This window comes from Electrona antarctica (assembly GCF_951216825.1).
Source record: "Electrona antarctica genome assembly, chromosome: 22".
In the NCBI taxonomy this organism is placed as follows: Eukaryota; Metazoa; Chordata; class Actinopteri; order Myctophiformes; family Myctophidae; genus Electrona; species Electrona antarctica.
The window spans coordinates 21119646-21142928 of record NC_136805.1 but is presented as its reverse complement, the minus strand read 5'-3'; the positions used below and the strand labels follow the sequence as shown (position 1 = coordinate 21142928).

General features: G+C 43.4%; 1 protein-coding gene across 2 annotated transcripts in view; it reads left to right on the top strand.

The window, feature by feature from the left end:
• The window catches only part of capn15 (calpain 15), a 56486-nt gene extending 33409 nt beyond the window's left edge, over window positions 1–23077 (top strand). Inside the window, exons 4-12 of one of the 2 annotated variants that reach the window (XM_079491943.1) lie at window positions 1228–1411; window positions 1991–2214; window positions 4136–4261; window positions 7384–7536; window positions 12030–12191; window positions 12453–12688; window positions 13577–13749; window positions 16120–16298; window positions 18694–23077. In XM_079491943.1, the coding sequence (XP_079348069.1) occupies window positions 1228–1411; window positions 1991–2214; window positions 4136–4261; window positions 7384–7536; window positions 12030–12191; window positions 12453–12688; window positions 13577–13749; window positions 16120–16298; window positions 18694–18871 (1615 nt within the window). In that variant the 3' untranslated portion in view covers window positions 18872–23077. Of the gene's footprint in view, window positions 1–1227; window positions 1412–1990; window positions 2215–4135; window positions 4262–7383; window positions 7537–12029; window positions 12192–12452; window positions 12693–13576; window positions 13750–16119; window positions 16299–18693 lie in introns of both variants that reach the window. The other variant, XM_079491944.1, reaches the window with a different exon arrangement.
• The last annotated feature ends 206 nt before the right edge of the window (window positions 23078–23283 follow it).

Here is a 23283-nt window from a genome sequence, read left to right as displayed (position 1 = left end):
GCAAAAAATGAAACTGTTAAAATATTGTTAAAAATAAGTGTTTGTGTTAAAATAGTCACCTCACAATAGAGGGTGCCTTTTTAAGGCCCTGGCTCTAGACGCTGAAAAACTTTCATTTTGTGATGAATCTGCATTTTCCGCGACTAATTTCACTAGCAAGTTAATGAAGGATGGCAACATGGTCTCTGCGTGTGCTGCTGGGTAATTTCACCGTAATAGGCCGCTAACCAGACGGCACAGTGGCTCCTCTCATCAAACGTGATGATTTTCAATAAGGGAGAATTATGCTAATGAGCGCTTGAATGAAAAACTCTCGAATAAACTGCCTAGAGAACCTTCTGAAACTGGATGATAAAAAGTCCTAATTTATAGACAGGTTGACAGCCCAGCCTTCCGTTTCGCCTGTCCCCTGTGTCTGTTTGTCTGTTCAATCCCACCATGTGTCTGCCTGTCTGGCAACTAGTCCATTTCTGTCAACGTGTATCCTTCCCACCGATCCACCTGCCCATTGTCTAGTATCCGTCTCCTCTTATCCATCATCTGTTAATGTATCTCTGTCTGACCCAGTCTCTTGGATTCTAACGGATCACTCTCAGCCCATCCCTATCCATTGTTAAGTCAATGCGTCCCTCCCTGATTGACCGTCTCATTAGCTGCCTCACCGACCTACGTCTCTCTCTCGCTCACTCTCTCCACTCATTTCCCTCCCTCTGACATTTCAACCCTTCGCAGACTCCTGTTCAACCTCCATTTCCTTCCCCTGTCTCGCCTCCTCTACCCCTCCTTTCCTCTCTCTCATAACCTCCTTTCCTCTGTCGCTTTCTCTTCTCTCCACTCTTACTACTCTCCTCTCTTACTACTTTCCTCTCCTCTCTGATGACAAAAGTTTACCTACCTTTTGTACTGACAAACTAAATAAAACGAAGCTATGATGACTAAAGGGAGGGACTGGTGGAGAATAGATCCACTGGAACTAAAAGACAAGTAATTGTATGTTTGCATGCTGAAAATAGCAGCTCTACAAGCTCACACAAAGCGTCGGGCTGTGACGCGTTGTGAGCTTGTAGATAGGCTATTTTCAGCATGCAACCAAGTGTAAAATGCCTTTTCTGTCGACAAAATCAAGTGTAGTCAACTAACAAAATGGAATTTTATTCAATATACTATGACTAAAACTAAAACCCAAATCCACACTGCTCCTGTCCTCTCTCTCTCTCTCTCCTCTAGGTTCCTGAGTGCTCTGGCCGTTCTGGCGGAGCGTCCAGAGCTGGTGGAGAGGGTGATGATCACGCGGACCATGTGCCCAGAGGGAGCCTACCAGGTCAGGCTATGTAAAGACGGCACATGGACCACAGTGCTGGTGGACGACATGCTGCCCTGCGATGACTACGGCTACCTGCTCTTCTCCCAGGTTAGGATGGACAGACGGACTGAGGGAGGGAGGGAGGGAGGGATGCAGTGTGGGGGAGAAATGGAGAGGAGGAGAGCTTAGGGGGTAACAGAGGCATGAACAAGTGGAGGGAGGGGAAGGGAAACCAGAAAGATGAAATTGAACAAGTCCAGGGGAACGAATGGAAGCATATCGAGCGTATTCACATTCACAATTATTTTCGGGTGCACTCTTTAGCTTGCATTCAGACTCCAAATGAAGGACAGCTTGATCAATAGCTTTCCTCTAATAGGTGACAGGAGCCGACAGAGTGATTAGAGATTCTCAACTAGGTCAGAATCAAAAACATGTCCGTGTCCACATTATTCACAAGCCCATTCAAACCCCATCCTATTGAATAACACAGTATCCATCTAGGTCGTGCTTCATTCACATCCCGGACCACATATATAAGCGTTTAAAACAGCGAGCAGACATAAATGGTAAAAGACCTAGTGCCACGAATTAGGTACTTTTTTTCCTTTTAGCTCCAGGACTTGAACATTATAGATGTACCTCCGAATGATATGTGTGATTCATATCCCCCGTGTGCCACCCCAGGCGCAGAGGAAGCAGCTGTGGGTGGCGCTGATTGAGAAGGCCTTGGCCAAGCTCCATGGCTCCTACTTTGCCCTGCAGGCGGGGCGCGCCATCGAGGGCCTGGCCACGCTGACGGGCGCCCCCTGCGACTCGCTGATGCTGCAGGTCAGCTCCACCAACCCCCGCGAGGAGCCCATCGACAACGACCTCATCTGGGCCAAGATGCTCAGCTCCAAGGAGGCAGGGTGAGAAGAGAACGTCTTAGTGCATCACGGTGGCGAGGGCGTGCACGTGATCCTGGGCGCCATGCTGCTCTGAAACGTTGAACGTTTTTCTTTTCTGCCAGCATCACAATTGTGGGCCATTAAAGCCCGATTTTGGACTTTTTTTAAATTACATTTACAGGAAATAACACAACATGCAATATTAACAGAAGAATAGAAAAAGATAACAATAAACACACGTCAGACAAACAAGAAATCCCGCCCATACACGGCCGATCCAGTTAAATGGAAATCAGAATTCAAACGCATTGTGAGCTTGTAGATCAGCTATTTTCGGCAAGCACGGAATACACGTTAAGCACAAGGTGGCTGGTTAGATGACACGTGCTTGCACTGCTGGAAGATGGAATCTAGGTCAGGTCATGCCATTCTGCCTGTCATTCTCTGTCTGTCTGTCTGTCTGTCTGTCTGTCTGTCTGTCTGTCTGTCTGTCTGTCTGTCTGTCTGTCTGTGTCTCTCTCTCTGCTATATGCTGTCCAATTTGTATATATACCATTTAAAATATAGGAATTAAATGCAGTAGTTAAACATCTAGAATAGATTGCTCTAAATTCCTACCCTTTGTTTGAATAATACTGAATGTATGCATTCTGCATTGGACAGTATTAATCCATTTGGTACCATGTAATCCCTTATTATGACTTACTTTGCTTTTACTTTATTTGTTTATTTAGACGAACACCGCATATTAACTCATTAAAACCGGCATCTGTGTCATTTTAAATTTGAGCTTTTGCTATTAAAAAATAGCAGATATACTGTGCGATAATACATACACGCACATGCACGTGAAAGCACATGCACGCGCAATTTTTCTTTCTTATTATTATTATCTTTTTGATCTAAATTTAACACAACCAATGGCCAGTGAGGGGTCGGTGGGCCGTGGCCCGCCCGTCAGAACACAATATAGGCATATAGACATATTTGTACGTCTTTTGATTTTCAATCAATCAATCTAACAATATTTGCAGCAGCAGTTTCCACAGGGACCCGCTGGCTGTAAGAACACAATGCAGTAGGCATTATATAACATTTGCAGTTCAGTTGGCACAGCGGCCTGAGAATACTACGGTATAACATTAGACACTGTATAAAATACAGTATAACAAGTTATGGTGGCCCATCGTACACAATGCTAAACACCTGCTCATCGTCGTTGTCCTCTGCTTCCTCCTCCTCTGATGACAACTCCATAACCTCATCAACGCTACTACTACTATAATTTTTTGGTGGCTCACCAAAGCAATCAGATATTTCTGAGCCATTCTGTAATGCCGGGTGTCTTTGTGAGATTTCACGATGGCAATGTTGACCAGTCAGTTCTGTTCATAACTAAACTCACCATTTGTTTTGAAAACAAAATGCATGCTGTCCCCAAGGCTAAACTCCAAGTAGCAGTTAAACTATTGCTTCATAAAAGTATATGTTCCATTCCATATGCAACGACAACAGATGCAAAAGTCGAGAGAGACTGAGACTTGTTATAGTTACGCACCGTCATAACACAGGCTTGACAATGTGTCAAGGGGGTTCCATAGCCACCTATTTCCTCTCAAAGCGGGCGTGCATTTCAAAATATGTGTGTTGTTTTGTTTGTACTTGCAATGTGATCATTCACCCCATGTTTTATTTTGGAATCGTACTGGAAATAGAAGTATTTGTCTAGAAATTAATTTTGTGTTTAAAAAATTGCGAAAAATCGTATCGTGAACCTAATATCGTGATTCGAATCATATCGTCAGTTGAGTGAATTATGACATGCCTAAAATCAAAGCATACTGACTGTGGATACAAACACAGAGGTACAAAACGGGTACCTTGTCTTGGTCTAGTAAAGTCCTGGTGTGACTGATGTGGCGTGTGTGGTTGTGTTGCTCAGGTTCCTGATGGGAGCGTCGTGCGGAGGAGGGAACATGAAGGTGGACGACGTGGTGTATGAATCTCTGGGCCTGCGGCCTCGCCACGCCTACTCCGTCCTGGACGTGAGGGACGTGCAGGGCTACAGGTAGGATTCAAATGTGTTTTTAACTGCGAAGCACAGGATAAAAGGCATACTGCAGTGGCTCTCAACCTGTGGGGAGATGACGGTGAAGTGACAATTTAAGGACTTTTATGTTGAAGTTTGTCTCCAGAGCCTTCTATTTCAGAGTTGCATCAATGAGGGGTGCAGAAAACGGCACCTTTTTTTCTAAATCAAAATGGAAACATACACGCACAATAAACAGGCAAAATGTAATTAATTCAAGCTAAAACAAGCTGTACATATTGGGTGAATTGCCATGACTGGTTCACAACCAAAGGCTGTGTTTTTATTTCCAAATATGCATATCTTGGACAGAAAGCTAGGATAACAAAATTACCTTAAATATTGTTGATATGTCCTTAAAATGTGGCTTGTGTATTGTGAGACAATGTACCCCAGACACAGATTATGAATGTGTATAAATTAACAGCCTTCATCAGAGCATAATAATATAAAAAATGATACACTCCTGATTGTGAAACTAGTGCTTGCAAAACCGACAAACCGGTTGAAAGTAGAGGTGGTGGGGGATGGAAGATTAAAGCACAGCGTGGCTGGAGCAGACGGTGACCTGGTACAAACCGGCTTCAACGTGACCACTTTGATCCGCGCGCCATTGTAAGTCCACACAATGGGTGCTGCTTCTATCCCACCTGCGAGTGGAACATGAGAGTGGCTGTAAATCCCGGCCGTAATTTGCTCGATGGCTGCCGCGTGCACAAGCCACTTTAATTTACCGCTGTGGAGAAATCTGACAGGAAGATTGGAGCACAACACTTTAGAGGGTAGACACTGACAATGGCTCTGCAGACTGTGTTGAGTGACACAAGCGTCTTGTTTAAAGCAATGGTTCTCGGCCTGTGCTGTGGGCCAGGAGGATATTGCAAGTGGGCCCCCCAAATGATCAGATTTGAATGGTAATATAAAATATATATAAAAAATCACACCCGTGTGAAGTGAGAGGCGCTCTTATCGCCATCCCCATCATTTGCCATATGACTTTGTGTAGGACAAAATAGCCGATTTCCTCGTCCACATATGATGTAAATTTTCCATTCATTGTCAATGGGAATGTAATGTTTGTGTAAGACTAAAATCTACACTAATAGCTGAATATACTGTAGGAGGGGCTAAGTGATGCCAACAGTATACTATGTTAGTTCCATCGTAACGAGGTGGAACACAATTGCTTGATTGATCATTCAAATTAACAGGCCTTTAAACCAGTGGTTCTTAACCCACTTAACCCCACTTAACCCAGTCTTAAGCGTCCGCGGCCTACCCATCAGACCACTTAACTTAACTGCGCGGCCTACCCATCAGACCACTTAACTTAACTGGTCAGATGGGCTTGCTTACAGTTTGCATCGCAAATGGAATGGAGACGTGGCCCTTGCACCTAAACACAAGCCCACGGCAGCTTTGAGTGACGGGCACGCTGGCATGCGGTGCTGCTGTTACTAGAAGCAGGCAGTGCTGTTGAAGATCGCACCAGGCGATGATTATTTTTATACACATTACATAGACGCTGCTGCCTTATAGTGCTTTTAGATCACATTTTAAGTACGCACTGCTGTTATTATATGCCTTTCACTTCTGGATTATTTCCTCGTATGAAATTGGACCCCAATGGAAACGTGCCAAAGTGATTAAACGTCCTCTTAGCAAACTTTGCAAACTGTTATTAAAGTATTCAAGCAATTCATGGAAGATAGATACGGTAGGTAGATGGATGGATGGATGGATGGATGGATGGATAGAATAAAAACAATCTTTCTCATTTTTGAGGGGCTAGCCCCTCCTATATACAGCTTTTGTCCCCACACGTCTCAATATTTGCGGTTGACAATGAAAGGAAAACTTAGGTCAAATATGACGTAAATTTGTGGCAACACAAACATTACATTTTTCCAACTTCCATTCATAGGAGGAAATCATCCAGAAGAGAAAGGCTTATAATTACAGCAATGCGATCTAAAAGCACTATAATATAGGCCTATGTTTAAGAAGGCAGCAGTGTATAAATAGGTGTATAAATATAATCATCGCCTGTGCGAGGTGCAAGGGTCACGCCTCCATTCTCTTTTGCGGTGCGAACTGTAAGCAAGTGTCAGATGGGTGGGCCACAAACGCTTAAGACTGAGGGTTGAGAATCACTGATTTAAAGGAGCAAGCACCCAATTTATTCATATACGTGCTCCTCATTAACACATTGAGAGCCCACGCTAAACTGCCCAAAATCACTTTCACCTAGAAAATCCATTCACATTTTTTATAATTCAGCTGACTGTGGAGACACATGCTGGAACTTTTTACTTTGAAATGTTTTATAGTTTCTGAGTTATTTAATTTAAACGCCAAATGCATTCTCAATGGCGAAAACACAAACTTTGGCACCACGTGTTAAAAAAAAAAGTGTTTTGATTTTTCTGATTTTTTTTTACTAAAAATAAATTAAAATAAAAATAAATAAAAAATATATATATATTTTTTTTTTTCCAAAGACGTCCACAGACGTCTTGGGCTATGCACGTGCGGTAATACCCAGGACGTCCACAGACGTTTTGGGCACAAAATGTGTTAATGCTCATTATAAGTTGCTATCGTTTCTGTCTACTTGGGTCTCAGAGGAGGGCTGTGGACAGTTCAGAAATCTGCCTACCAACAACATCATCGGTCGGCAGGTTTGGTCATGGCAAACAAGATTTATATTTTTATTTTCAGACGAAAATAACACTGTTTTGCGGGAACAATGGCTTCTATTTCAGCATTCTAAACTTCCAAGAAAGAGTGTCTGTAATTTCTATTAGCTTGGAATCCCCATCGATGATGTCATTGGTTGGCAGGTTTCTGAACTGTCCATTGCCCACCACTGAGATTCAGAGTGAGTAGACCATTGTATAATAAGCATGATTAGTGAGTGCCAATTATATGAAGATACGGTTGAAAAAGGAGCAAAGTTCTCCTATAAGTTTGACTCTCTGGGTAAAAGGCTACAAAATAGGAAATCATCCACAAAGAGCAAGAAGTTGACACTGTCACTATCTGCCCTCCCCTGTTTTCTTTCCTCTCTGTCTCTCAATCTCCCCGTCTGTCTCTTCCAGGTTGTTGCGGTTACGTAACCCATGGGGTCGTTTCTCCTGGAACGGCAGCTGGTCAGACGAGTGGACAGACTGGCCTCAGCACCTGCGCCATGAGCTGATGGCCCACGGCAGCAGCGACGGCGTCTTCTGGATGGAATACAGCGACTTCATCAAGTAAGAACCTCTGTCTACACGTCACTTCACACAGGATGGCTGACGTGTGTGCGTGTGTGTGTGCGTGCGTGTCCGTCCGTCCGCCTGCCTGCCCGCAAAACAGCGCCTCTTTTCCTCACCCCTCACAACTTGTACAGTACATGGGGGTAAGACCAAGCCAGTTTTAAAGTGCAACACAATTGCATTAGTTTTATGTTAATAGCCTATTTTTATGAGGGCAATTAAAATTACAAGACCTTATTCCAAGCACCTGCCTGTGATGTGCTGCATTGTCCTTGTAGGTAATATGAACTAGTCCTCCATAACGATGCAACAGCACTGACATTTACGATTTTATTACTGTTAATTTGTGTGACCAGGAGTGTCCCCTTTGTATTAATGAGGCAAGCTAACGAGTATTGCATTAATTTTGCTGACACAATATACCGGTACTCTAAGTGAGGTAAAGCAAGCAACTGAAATGAAAATGGGCGACTCATTTAATCACTATTTCGGGCATTTCATTATAGGCTAAATGTCCTTGCCTATAATGGTTTTGACTAACATTTTAAAACATTGTAAAAACAGCCGGGCTATAAGCTCACAATGTGGTGAGCTTGTCGTTCAGCTAATTTCCAAAAATAGGGCTTAAGTAATTATCTGTGCTAAGAGTAAATGATACAGTGGTATCTCATGTGCTGTATTTTCAACCTGCTAACTCACTTTGTGTTGTTCTAGTAGGGTCCTACTTTTAGGACATTGTCTGCAAGTCACTCTTTAGGTGTGACCTGTTCACATGAGGAAGGGACAACAACAACCCAGTTGTTGTTGGGTTTGTTTTTGGATTGTTTGGCATTGTCTTGGTTGCCATAAGATCGGCAGGCAGAAGCTTGGACTGGTCATGAAATTCTCTTTAGTTATTCAATTAAAGCCTTTCAGACATACAACAGCGAAGCATTGACTTTTCTTTCTCCTTTTCCAGTGTGTCTGTCTGTCTGTCTGTTCTATCTGCATGGGTTAGGATTCCATAGAAGCCAGCATGTCTTCTATGAAAGCATGCTGTGCACCAAAAATAGCCGATCTACAAGCTTGTACTCTAGATAGGCTATATTCAGTTATTAGTTATTTTACGATTATAGAGAATGAGAAATGGTCAAACTAGTTATTTTACGATTATAGAGAATGAGAAATGGTCAAACTAGCAATAGAGTATCTGTTTAGAAGCATCTCCTGTAAAACATGAAAACTATTTCATAAAAGCAAAGTGTTAAAGCTTCAGTCTGTAATTTCTTCAACTGTTTGGCTGTATGTACTGTATGTAGAACAGCAGCAACATTAGGTTTAGAATGATAATACCTAAACATAATTTTTTAACTTTGTTTTTATTTCAGTTTAGGCAACTTCACAGAATTATAAGCATACATATTTCTTACAACTGCTTTTTTTCTTTTCTTTTTTACACAACCTCAGCTGTTTCATACTTTCACAGAATATATATATTATACACTCATACACACAAACAACTTCACATACATTTACAATTATTCACAATAAAACAAGGAAATAAAATACTACAATTATTCACCATAAAACAAGGAAATAAAATACAAGTAGCGAGACAAAAACAACAGAGCGTCGACAACAATGGGAAGTGAACAATACTGAGAACAGACATGACTGGAGACAGAGGAAAGCATATGAGCGCACCGTGACCAGAAGGTCTGGGGAGAAGTGTGTTTGGTGAATTGTTACTCAAGATTCCGATTAGGTTGTGATATTTAATGGTAGTTTATTCCATGTATCTCTGCCTGCCTGTATGTGCTACTTCTCAATGTTCATGACCTAAAGAAAGGTGACGTCTGGCTATCTCTTCTGTGTGTCTGGCTATCTCTTCTGTGTGTCTGGCTATCTCTTCTGTGTGTCTGGCTATCTCTTCTGTGTGTCTGGCTATCTCTTCTGTGTGGGTGTGGGTGTGGGTGCGTGTCTGTCGGCTTATAGATGTCCTTCCTGTCATTCATGGGAGTGTGGCACAATAACAAGGCCAGCAGCAGCTCTCTGTCTGTCTGCCTGTCTGTCCTTCAGTCCTTGGAACCTGGGGACAGACTATAAGTCCATGTCATCCGTCTGTTAGCTGTCCTCTTTCCCCAGTCAGGTTCTTTTGAAGCATTGCAGCCCGGGGCCAGTCTGTGTCCATCCTAATCACTTTGTTTGGAGAAGGAGAAGGCCACTGGATGTGAGGTGTTGGGACAGTCTGTCACTGGCTCATTAAACTCTTAAAGAAAAGAAACCAGGCCATTGATAAAACAGTTTTTTGTTTTTAAACCCCAAAATGTATCTAGGAGCTTTACTTTGCAAGGCTTTTAAATTAATCATTAAAATCAGTTATTCTGAAATGCGCAGGCAACCAGTGAAGAGAAGCAAGGATGACATTTATTGTTTATTGTTTATTAGGATCCCAATTAGCTTTTGCCATGACAAAAGCTAATCTTCCTGGGGCTTAACAAGCGGCTGAATTGAATTAACTGTGAGAAATTAAATAACGTTTTCATGTTCAGAGGAATGAATCACTTGGTAGTCGCTAGGTGCAAAACTGTAGCTGAAACTCCCACTGATTTAAACTTGCACACACAGTGGTGTTGAGCACGACACTGGCATATCACTGAAGCTTAAACCTGACAGTTGAGCTGTAAGGATGTGTGTATGTGTACACACACACACACACACACACACACACACACACACACACAGCCTCGCCGGGTGCCGTTTTGGACACTTGCTAGCAAACGTGGCACAGCGGTGTCCTAACTGCACTGTCAGCACCAATGTCTTCCACCCAGCCCTCTCCACCAGCGTAGGGTTGCCACACACACACACGGAGTCCGCTGAGCTTGTGTAACCACTGCTGGGGGGAGCTGTCATTTAGCATTTCCAATCACCACTTGTCACCCGCGTCTGTGTTCGTGTCACACCGTTATGCCTACAGTATGCCGTGTCCTACTCCGTCTTGTAGCCTGATTTATACGCATCATGTGTGCGCACCGGAAATAGCAGATCTACACGCTGACAATGTGAGCTTGTAGATCTAGCTTGAAGACACTGGCACGCAACTTGAGTATAACTGGATTATTATGCAGGAGTCTCGGTGGTGAATCCACACTTCCCCCCTGGGTACTATTGAACTAAAGATATGCGAGGTGAGAGTAGCATCCCAAACCCATGTGTATCGTGTATATATATTGTTTTATTTTTGCAGTGTTTACGCTTCACAGCTTTCACAGCGGCTCATAGGTCATCCCGCCTCTGCGAGCTGCCACGGGGCAAATATGACTTTAATTTGCATTGCTGTCGATGGAGAGTTTTACTGTTGTCTAGTCTAAATCCAGCTTCGGAGGCCTTGCCCTGCCGAGGAAATAATGTCCACGGGGAACTATTTAGTGCTTTTATCTGTCTCCTGTAATGTTCATTTGGGCCTCCCTTTACAAGTATAACACATTAGTTCTAACAGTGATGCACAAGAAGCTAAAAGTACTTAAAAAACACACAAATACAGATCGGGACTTATCAGTACAGGTTTCATAACAAGGAATAATATATCAAAAACATTGTACAGTCAATTGTAATGGAATTAATACATTTCAATAGTATTGGTAAAGTGCAATGAATAATTCATTCTGATTCTACTCATATCAGATCTTTTCATTTCAACCTGGCGTACAGTACCTATTTTGGACATGGTAAACACAATAATTAGCTGCGAGACTACGGTATGTACCGTTATGCTATTTAGATGGCATGCTAGGTTGTCCCTTATCATTTGACCCATTTAGGCCTGACCTCAACATTTAAAAAAATCCTTCTAAATCCTCCAGTATTCTGAAATAAATATTTTCACGATTTTTCAAAAATAGCAGACCTACAAGCTCGTAGCGCGCCACTCGGTGGCGCGCTATGAGCTTGTAGATCTGCTATTTTTCAATAGCTAAATTATAACAATGTTTAAAACACCAAAAGGGGTTCCCGCCCAAAATGGGTTAACTGTCCTCAGTTAATCGCAAACCTCAGCAAAAAGAAAAGGACAATATCGATGGCCTCCAACTGTAGGTTGTATGTTTACCTGGTATCCTAGTCTCTTTGAGGCACTCAAGCCCCTCAACAACAAAAGATAAAAAAGCCTTTCAGGCTGTCGCTCCAAAACTTTGGAATGCTCTTCCACAGATCTTGAGAGCTGTGGACAAATTTAGAACAACCTAAAAAATGCTACTATTTGAGTTATATGATTTTATTTCACACTTTTGTCTTGTTATCTTCTGTGCTGTTTGAGATGAATTGTACAGGCTTTTTGCTGTTCTAACTGCTTTAATACCTTGTTTTGTTTTTAATCTTCTCGTCTCTAGTATGACAAGTGCTATATGAATAAAATTGACTTATGGTCTCTCTCTCTCTCTCTCTCTCTCTCTCTCCTCTCTCCTCTCTCCTCTCTCCTCTCTCTCTCTCTCTCTGCTGTCCACCTCCAGGTACTTTGACTCGGTGGACATCTGTAAGATCCATTCAGACTGGCAGGAGGTGAGACTGCAGGGCTGCTTCCCCAGTAAGGCCAGTGGGCCGGTCACTGTCACCGCTCTCACTGTACTAGAGCGCACAGCGCTGGAGTTCGCCCTCTTCCAGGAGGGCAGCAGGTACAGTACTGTAAACAAGGGAGCACTCATTTGAGTAGTGTTTTCTCAATTTAAATATATTATAAATGTAATATATATATATTCATAGTTCGGCATGAAGTGAGCCTGTATATCGCCAAAGTATAAAATATGGTTAAAGTGGTTAAACTGTGATGCTATATTTAACTACCTTTGCTGGACCCCCCTCCATCCTTCTCTATCCCTCCCCACTTTCCTTTCTGGCTCTCCCATTCGTTCTCCTCTCGTCCCCATCCTCCGCAGGCGTTCGGACACAGCCGACAGCCACCTGCTGGACCTGTGCATCATGGTGTTCCGCGCCTCCTTCGGCAGCGGCAACAAGCTGACGCTGGGCCGCCTGCTGGCCCACAGCAAGCGGGCCGTGAAGAAGTTTGTGGGCTGCGACGTGATGCTGGAGCCCGGCGAGTACGCCGTTGTCTGCTGCGCCTTCAACCACTGGCAGATGAATGTCAGCGGAGCCACAGGCCCGCCCACACCCGGTGGGTGCACACAACACACACACACACACATAACGCCCCCCGGTGGGTGCTCACTACAACACACACACATCCGGTGGGTGCTCACTACAACACACACACACACATCCGGTGGGTGCACACTACAACACATATACACACACACAATACACACAGACATAATATCGTGTAATGGCAAAATCAAGCACCTTAGAACTGCACTTGAATCTGTGATATTGCCAACAGTGTATGATTGGAACTTTAGAAAGAAGCAGGTGTTTTGTTATTTGTCTGTTTGTGTTATTATTAGAAGCGTACAGTACTATCCACCATGTCGATTTGCTGTAGTGTAATGTTTCATGCATATTTGTATTATTATGCTAATGTCGCAGTTTAGTGTTGGTCGTGCCGTTTTCTTTTTTTTTGCGTTGAGCATTAATGAAGCCAACATTACCATGTGTCCCTTTTATTGTTACAAATGGTTATTTTCCTTGTATGCTACAGTATATTTATAGCTCATGCTCTGCTACTACTGGATCTTTCTACTGGAACACTATGCAAAGAAAGGCTCTTGACAAAGACGGTAGCAGCAGCAGTAGTAGCAAGCATTAGTATTAAAGGGGAACTTTGCAGATTTGTAGAATTTTGGTAGGAAACTGATCTTTGACACAATCTAAATGTCTCACCAAATACAACCACCCCAATTGTATGAGTTATATTGTATTAACATGCTCTACCATACAGATTGGACAAATTTAGATTTTATTAATTTAAAAATAATAATGTAAAAGTACTTTAACTCAAGCACAAAACTAACCACTTTTCACTTGTAGAGTGTAATTTTACAAAAAAACCAACGTAATATTTGACCAGTTTCTGGGTGTTCCAATGTGTCTTGGTCTTCTCCCACAGTGTCCAGTCCCACCACCAGTTCTGCGCTGCGGCGGCCCAGTCAGGACTTCCCCGGCTACATCCTGGCCATCTACAGCTCCAGGCAGGTGATGGTGGAGCAGGTGGAGGCCACGGCCACCACGCTGGCAGACGCCATCATCCTCCTCACTGAGAACAAGGGCGAGAGGCACGAGGTGAGCACGTTTACCAGGGACTTAGAAGTCGGTAATGTCTTCTATGGAAGCATGTTGCACAGTGAAAATCTTCAACACAAAAAATATATATATTCTCAAAGATTTGCTCAAATCTTGAGGCGCAAAAACCTCATGATTTAAAAAAAATAGCAGACCTACAAGCTCATAGAGCATCACTTTGTGCCGTTGTATGAACTTGTAGATCTGCTATTTGTGATTACCCAACGTATAAAATATACTTAAAGATCAACCACTTGGAAGGTTCTACTTTTTGTTTGCAGCTTCCATGCTGCCTTTACCTGTGCAAATGTGTAACACGTACGCACACATATACAGTACACACACACACACACACACACACACACACACACACACACACACATTGAGACATTGAGACAAAGTGAGAAAGTACTGTGTCACGGTTTCCTGCCTGCTCCCAGCATGTGGACCAAATTACTATTCACAATTTAGGCATTTAGCAGCACCAAGCAAGCATCGTGTGAGGTAACAGCTGTCAACCGCAGGAACTGTGAAGTCATAACATGTGTAAATGTGTTTTTTAGATTTGACAAATTAATTTAGTAGAAGAAAACCATAATCTTTGTGCCAGAGACAGCATTGTGGGCTGGCATTGGGTCATGTCGTCCCAGAAACCTATTCTCATTAACTAAAACAAATCTTTGAGCAAACACATGTTGATCAGCTATTTTCTCAAAACTTAAAAATTGGTCCTAAATGATTAACAAGCGTTATTATGCATAAAGGAAAATATTATTTGGGTATTTGAGGTCAGCTGTGGAAAATAGCGCGGTGATGGTAAGCGTGACAAGCCCCAATTGTAGTCTGTGAAACAGTGATTAGCGCACACTGTCTGCGAGATGAAAGCCTTCAAAAGTTCTAAAGAGAGTTATCGCTGTGGTTAAGAGTAGAATGGAGAGGCGGGTATGTAAAAAGGGAACTGGAGGTCAATAAAATACAGCACTTGGGGACAACTCATTAGCGTGTTTGCCTGTCCTTCGATGCAGCTTTGTGCCCTTTTTCTGTGTGTATGCTCCATTTTCTTTTGCGTGCGTCCGTGCGTGCGTGTATGTCCGTGCGACTCATTTCAGTCATTTGGATTCCATAGAAGCCAGCCTGCACAGCCAAAGTAGCTGATCTACAAGCTCTCAATGTGCTGCAGCGTAACGCATTGAGAGCTTGTAGAACGAATATGTTCGGTTATTCGTTGTGTTAAGATGAAAGTGTATTGGAAGTGGTTAAACTAGCAATAATAGAATACGTGTTCAGAAGAATCTAACATAAATGTTCCAGGATATTTCACGAAGGCAAAGATTTAAAGCCTCAATCAACAACTTATTCAACTGGTTGTCTGTACTGTACGTAGGTTCAGGTTAATTTATTTGTTTGTCCCCGAAGGGCGATTTGTTGTACAACAAAGCATAACAGGCAGACGCATGAATCACATAAAACACAGTAAAAAAAAAAGATGGTACACAGAAAATAAAAACAGGATGGCAGTTCAAGGTATCAGTGTAGCAATGGAATTCATAACAGCGACAAAGTTACCTCCTCCTCCTATCTGCATTTAAAGCCTGGATAGACACAGGCACGAAGGAGAATTTGCACCTGTTACTTGTGGCCCCTGGAACCTTTAGGCGAAGGCCGGAAGGAAGCAGCCTGTACTCATAGCTGAGGGGATGAAGTTGTCCGTACAAATGGACTTTGCTTTCTTAAGCACCTGATTTTTAAAGACTTGATCCAGGCTACTAAAATGTACTCTTTGAGGCCGTTCTCACAATCCTACTGGCTACATTGGCTTTCAAAGTTTGCAGGATTGGCCCGTTTTGAACAAAAAGCTTCAAATCATGAACGCAGCGTGCAATTTACGTGAAATCTTTCACAGACTTTCCTACTAGGCTGAGGAATATATCCCACCCTTTTCACATTGGCCTGTTATAGCGCCACCAACAGGTGGATGTTTGCAAAATACATTTTTGGAACAAAATGCCTCAAATCATCCAATTGCCATCCAAGGCGTAAGCAGAAATACGGTAGCACCCTTTTCACATTGACCTATTATAGCGCCACCAGGTGGCCACAACCTGACCTGCCCTGTTGGAGACCTGTGCCCCGAGGGGCACTTTATCTAGTTAGAGATTTATCAACCTGAAATTTGGCACGCCTTCTCAAACAAAAGAGGCGTTGTTGACCAACAACGCCTCTTTTGTTTTTTTCTCAAACTCTTTTGTTTGAGAAGGCTTGCCAAATTTCAGGTTGATAGAGCAGCAAGAATATGGGTTATAGAACAATAATGGGTTATAGAACGATAATACGCAAACATCATTTTTTCAATTCCAATATGTTTCCCAGGGTCGCGAGGGCATGACGTGCTACTACCTGACCCACGGCTGGGCCGGCCTCATCGTGGTGGTGGAGAACCGCCACCCCAAGTACTACCTCCACGTGTCCTGTGACTGCACCGACAGCTTCAACGTCGTGTCCACCCGCGGCAGCCTCAAGACCATCGACAGTGTCCCGCCGCTGCACCGGTATGAGGAGCTCCCTTTGTGTACTGGTTCCCAATGTCAAGGACCCCCAAATTGACACTAATTAGCCCTGCGGACCCCCATTTGAAATCATATGGCCCCTCTAGCAGTGACTCTCAGCCATTTCAAGGACCCCCAGTTTGACATGCATTAGGCTTTGGACCCCCCATTTAATGGCATTTCTATCTCTGAGACCGCAATTCATATCATAAAATCAACGTTAATTTGTATAATTTGTATTTGTGTACAAAAGCGGGTCCATTTGGTTCCATTTTTACACTCTCAGAGTTACAGAACCATAAGGGCCCATTTGGTTCCTAACTATCATTTAGCTGGGGACCCCCTGGAACTCCCTCAAGGACCCCTGGTGGTCCCTGGACCCCACTTTGGGAACCACTGCCTTTGTATACTTCCTCCTTCGCACAACTGAGTATATGGTCGCTGTCGGTGCACCAAAGCATTCTTCAGCCCCAGCACACGCTATGACTAAATGTACAGTAGAGCAGTGGTCCTTTTTTTTTGGTCAAATAGGTTTTTATTGAGAACAGATTATAAATTGTTGTATATTAAACATTGTGATATGAATTACATTTTTCTTTTATAGAATAGAGCAGTGGTCCTTGAGGCGGTCCCATGGGGGTCCCTAGCAAAATGAGGAACAGTTTAATTTCACTATTATTTCACCAGATAGATTTTGAGAGTCCTTGAAACCATGAAAGTGGTTGAGAACCCCTGGATACACAAGAGGATCTGTGCAACCAGAGTTTACTGGTGATCTACAGTAATTTGGTCTGCTTGAAAATGCCTAGAAATACTGTACAGTAAATTTCAGGAAACAAGCACGGCAGATTGTTGAAGTGCTTATCTTACCGCTTGATTTGTTTCTGCGAAATAAGTGCTATTTGACAGCATTGTGTGCGTAAATGTAAATTTACAGCCTCCACCGCCTTGTAGTTATCTTCCCTATAATTGTGTGCACCGTTAAGAGTGGCCACGCGTGCGGCCCATATTTTCTAACTACATTTCCTCGCTTTTAATGCTGTGCCTTGCAGTCGTGCCCCTTAGAGCAGAATGCCATTGCTGCTGTAAAAACGCTGGTGTGTGATGTGTGTGTTCCAGCGATGCTATACATCACAGGCACACACTATTGTTCTCATTCACCTGGTGTTTTATTACCGTCTCACTGGAGAGAGTTATAGGAACATCAGCATGGCTCCCATCTTCAAGTCGAGCAGTTGCTCTCATTGGATATTGTAGCCAATGTTAGACATTTTTCCCAGGGCGGTGTATCACTACTTTATCTTATAAATCGTCAGGAAAGTCTGGAAACTTTTGATAAATTGAAGTTCTTCTATTATAGCTCTGAAAGCTATAGCAATCCACCAAAAATGTCCACCAAAGATCTAGAGATGATATTAAACTTTGAAAGGTGAAAATATGCAACATACGCTAAAGGGCTGCTGTCTATACAGTAAGTATAACTATAAGTGTAGCTATAAGTATAAAGAAAAGATAATTATACTGATAATGTGTACATCCATCCAAACTGAATTTATAGTTATGTTTATAGTTATCTTTCTTTTTGTGAACAGAACTTTATGATTCAATCAATCCTCCTACTTTGCTGTAATCAGAGACATGGACATGACTCACAGGCAGCTGTGTTCCCCCGATTTCCCAGAATTCGTCTTTGCTCTCGGCCTATGGCACATTCACACCTGTAGTTTGTTGCATTTTTAAAACCCCAGCTGCACGGGGTTTCCTCGTCATAAATGCATGGGTCCGCCTGCAGTCCCCGCTCTGACCAGTAGGGCTGAGTGCTTCAACGTTGGAGAGCCTCCCTGGGGGCTTGGAGTAGCCCAACTGTCTACACAGATAGGTTAATATAGCAGTAACCTAACTGTCTACGCAAACAGATAGGTTAATATAGCAGTAACCTAACTGTCTACGCAAACAAACCTACCACTTTTATCTCTCCATTGGCACAATGGCACATTCTTTGGTTCATCCCCTATATTTGATGCTATTGCATTCACTCTCTTGATCAAACCAAGTTTTTATGGTGAATTAGAATTTGTTTGTTTGAGCCGCACCAGAATTCGAATGAGCCTTCACACCTGCCCAAACTAAGCGCACTTTCCGACAATGCCCTCCAGGATTCGTTTTAATGACAGTAAAACATCCTGGTGTGAATGTGCCCTTAAACATCAGTGGGGAACTCCTAGAAACATTGCCCAGATCGTCTAGTGTATGTCAAATAGGAGAGGCCTCCCACAGCACTGATTGATGAGTGTTTGAAGTGTCCTTGTCTCTCTCCCAGGCACAAAGCTAAACATGGGCTCATTCAGTGCTGTTGCCGGTCCTAAGCCAGAGCTCTGCCCTCTGTCTCCCCCTGCAGGCAGGTGCTGGTGGTGCTCTCGCAGCTGGAGGGCAACGCTGGGTTCTCCATCACCCACCGGCTGGCTCACCGCAAGGCGGCCCAGGCCTCCCTAGGGGACTGGACACCCACCAAGGCCACCCACAGCCCGCAGCTCACCCCGGACATCGACGGACTGCATCGGCCCAGACCCCTATGACCACCGCCCTCCACCTCACACACTCGCTCACTTGAACTCGGTGAACTGTAAGGGGGCGGGGCAGAGGGAGACGGGCTGTCTGATCAATGTGACGAGACGTGTGTGTGAGTTTGTGTGTGTGTGTGTGTGTGTGTGTGTGTGTGTGTGTGTGTGTGTGTGTGAGTGTGTGTGTGTGTATGTATTTCTGGATGAACACACCTGAATGTAGAGGGCTACTATGGGTATGTTTTTAAATGTGTTCAACACCTCTTCCTCCCATGGCTGACCGCTACAGACTCCTATGACGCCCTGTATCTCGCCAAGTGGATGTGCCATTTCCGGATGGGATGAGGGGAGCGGGGCCGCGTGGCTCCATCTGAACTTGATTATTATTATTTTTTTACCCAATGATCCCCTGCCCCACTCCGCTAAAAGAAAAGTCCACTCTGGAATTTCACTTGAATTGTGGGTCTGGTTTTTCCTCTCCCAACCGTGCACAATTCTGTTTGTGACCCATGTCCATGGAAGCACTCGGTGTGGAAGCAGAAAGCCCACACTCAGACCTTGGTATCTCCCCTTTACACGCCTGGAGACGACCTTGGACGGACTAGTAGGGAGATGGCCTCATCCGTTGCCTCTGTGACGTAGTTTAAAGGTCAAGGCGGAGTGCTTGGGAAGAAAATAAATAAACTACTGAGCCGATTTGCTGGCCCACTGAGCCAATCCGCCGCCTCTAGAGGGTGCTCGACCCCTCCCCATCCTGCCTTCTGAAGACGCACCTCTCAAGCCGGGCTAAGCGCACCTCAATGAACACGGCGACACACGACTGTCGGCTCTTGGACCAGTTCACCGGTCCCACCACGCCAGCCCTTAGTATAACGGTACTTCATCAGCCAAAACGTCAACAAGCAGTTTTACACACATTCATAATGATATTTTTTTAAAACATTTTACATCTTGTCAATATTGGTCTTGTATTTTTACATATACGTGTCCCTTGTTGCCGTCTCGTCCATATATTATCATGAGCTCGAGATCACAGGACAAGCCATCAAACATACGGTACTCTACGGTTCTCTCTCTGAAGAACCCTCTTCAATGCAGCACTGGCTGTGCAGCTAGCTGTCTCTCTCTCTCTCCCTCTCTCTCTCTCTCTTTGTAGCTGAAGACCAAACCCATGCCATTGTCTTACAATAAACAGGTCTCCATAAAGCTGGGAAACATAAGGCTCGCCTTTGACTGTTGCATGGTTATAGCTGTGGCATGAGTAGCTGGGATACTCGCTGTTTAGGGCTGCGGTTATAGTAGGTGGTGAGTTTAGTAGCCAGGCTGTCGTGTGGCAGTTGGTAGGCCTGTCAGGACCGTGCTGTGAGTGACATGTACTTGCTGTCATGTCGAGCCTAATTTATACACTGTATAAATTATGCTTTACATGGTGATAGAATGGAAAACAAGCTACAGTAGCCTATAGTTTTTGTTTTGTTTTTACAGAAAACCACCATTGTACCTCATCTTTTCTTCCTGTGTTTTCCAGAAGATTTCCTTTTGGGACTTCAAACGTGTGAAGCCGAGGTGTTACTTGGCGACCTTAGGCATATAAACTTTTCACATCCTGACCGTCTGTCTGTTCGCTTGTGTGTGGAAACATGAACTCGCACTTTGGGGATAATGATCTGTCTTGGCAGATAGAGCTTGTTAACGCCGGCACCTCGCGGTGTCAGTCCTTCTTGGTGCAGGGAGAACCCTGAATTTGTTACTGAATATACAGTAGGTTTAAAAAATAATCATAATTAAACCACGCACCTTGTTTCTGTGTTGAGATTGTATTGCTCAACTTTGTATTCATTATAAGTGTCCTCCATTTACTTGCATGTCAGCTTTAACTTGGGGCAGAGGTGTTGGTTGTTGGAACGGTGGATTTGTCTTTGGGGAGCTCTTAAGTGGAGCTGTCGGGATTGTTTTGGGAGGTGGAGGAGGCCATTTTTATTGTGCTTGTGTTTATTCGGGCCCATCATAAGCACTTGGGCTATGCCCCCCTGAGGATACACCAACAGCACGTTGGAGAACAAAGCCTCATCTTTTGAATAACAAACAAGCTATTTGTCTGACTCCGTGCACGCACGCGGGGACAGACAGAGAGCATGCACCCCTGGAGACCTGTTGTGGCAACGCAGATTCATTTTTCATTCCCGTTCCAGTTCCTGGTGCATTGTGAGCCATATTCCACAGGATGCACTGTGATCAGCGAGACATCATGATCTCTGAGGGCTCTTTTATGGGCATACAGTATGCCGCTCATACCCCCCCCTCACTCATGTGTCCTCATTTGATTTCCCCCAGTTTCAACGCTGCCACTCAAGGTCACAAGACACAACACAGATCTAGTGAAGAAAGGGGTGAATAGGTGAGAAACTTCTTAAATGTGGTACTGGCTGGAATTGGAAAGATGCATTTCTAACTTAAGCCCTAATTTATGTCTTCGTACGACATAGCCAATCTACCAGCTCACAGCATGTCAGTGTAGCTTGTAGATCTGCATTTTCTTTTAAAGAAAATTGAGGATTTTCACCTTTTTAAAGTGGCTAATAGTATGGATTAAGATGTCTTACTGGCGTTGACGGGAGTCAGCTTGATACCTGAAAAGAAAAATCTCCCAAAAAGATCTTGGCTGCTGATTTACATTTTCTGGTATCCATTCATTATGATATTCAAGTCCGCTTGAATCGTTTACTACTCATTGCCCCAAGCGTGGAAGAAGTTAAACATGCTGAAAGAAGCCCTATAGAGTTAAACATGCTGAAAGAAGCCCTATACGTCAGTTAAACATGCTGAAAGAAGCCCTATAGAGTTAAACATGCTGAAAGAAGCCCTATAGAGTTAAACATGCTGAAAGAAGCCCTATACGTCAGTTAAACATGCTGAAAGAAGCCCTATAGAGTTAAACATGCTGAAAGAAGCCCTATACGTCAGTTAAACATGCTGAAAGAAGCCCTATATGTCAGTTAAACATGCTGAAAGAAGCCCTATAGAGTTAAACATGCTGAAAGAAGCCCTATAGAGTTAAACATGCTGAAAGAAGCCCTATACGTCATTGCCTTTGTCTGCGCCGGCCCTTTCACCACTCATGACAAATGGCCTCGCTGGTGTCACGATGAGTCTTGTGATATGTGACTACTTCTACCAAGACTGACATTTATCCTGACGGTTTCTATGAATCCTACAACGAATCACAATGTAACGTCTGCTTGTAATGAATCACAGTTGGAGTAACTGTAATAGCTATGTTCATTTTTTTTCTTTCTCTTTCTTTCTTTCCTTTTTGTTTTTTAAAGTATTGTGTATTGACCAGTTTCAGAGCGGCTCACCCTGTATGAATGTGGTCATTGCCAATTCGCTGTCTGTCTAATTTATTTGTAAAAAGAAGAAAGGAGGGGAAAGAAAGAACATTTTTATGTTTGAGACCCTGTTGTATATCAGAGGGTACACAGACAGGAGTGTAGTGTGTGTGTGCGTGTGTGTGTGTGCGTGTGTGTGTGTGTGTGTGTGGGCGGAATAATGAATGACAGAAGAAAATGTAATGTGATAATTTATGGCTTGATTTTGATCGCCCCGAGGGACTAGCTTGTCGAAAAAACTGAACCTGCACTGAATAACCTGCGAAATCAAAGCACCTCAAAATGAAGCGTCGTGGCTGTTTCACTTTACATTTACATGTGCTTGATTTGTTTATGTTTTGATCATGATTGTCTATACTTGTTTTTGGCTTTACCTGTTGTCTTGTGAATCTTCTTCTCTTAACACTGATTTATGGTGGTGACTCGTCCTTGCTTAAGGGGCACCCCCTGCTGTTGAAAAGAGGCTATGGCCATGTCAGTGGAAGTGGCCAGTCACATACAGACAGACTAGCCACATTGCCTCGTCTCCATTTCTCCTTTGCCCTGTTATTCTTGTAAATTGTACAGACTCTACTGCCTAAGCCAAGCAGTGAACTGACCTTCTTAACCCTGTAAAAAAGATTTAAAAAAGGAAAGAAAATAATAATGAAAAGAAGTCAATAAATCAAACCTAATGCTGAAACAAAATGGAACTCTGTTTGAGAAGAATGTGATATATAGAGTATTTTATTGATCTTTTCCAGGGGGGAATATATGAGTATGTATACAAACCTGTGTATGTTTAATTTTCAATCTCAGGTTCCATTGGACCAAATAAAGTTTTTTTTTTAATGAAAAACTGTGTTCTTATTAACAGTGTTGTACACTAACATCCCTGTCGGCTACAGTAATGTATATCTTAGGTATTGTAAAGTAGAGCAGCGATTCTCATCCTTCAGGCTGGTGACTCAGAGGAGGAAAGAGATGCCCGCTCTCGAACACCAACAGAAGAACAGAACAACACTTGATTTATTTTTTACATTTTAATAAACTAGAATG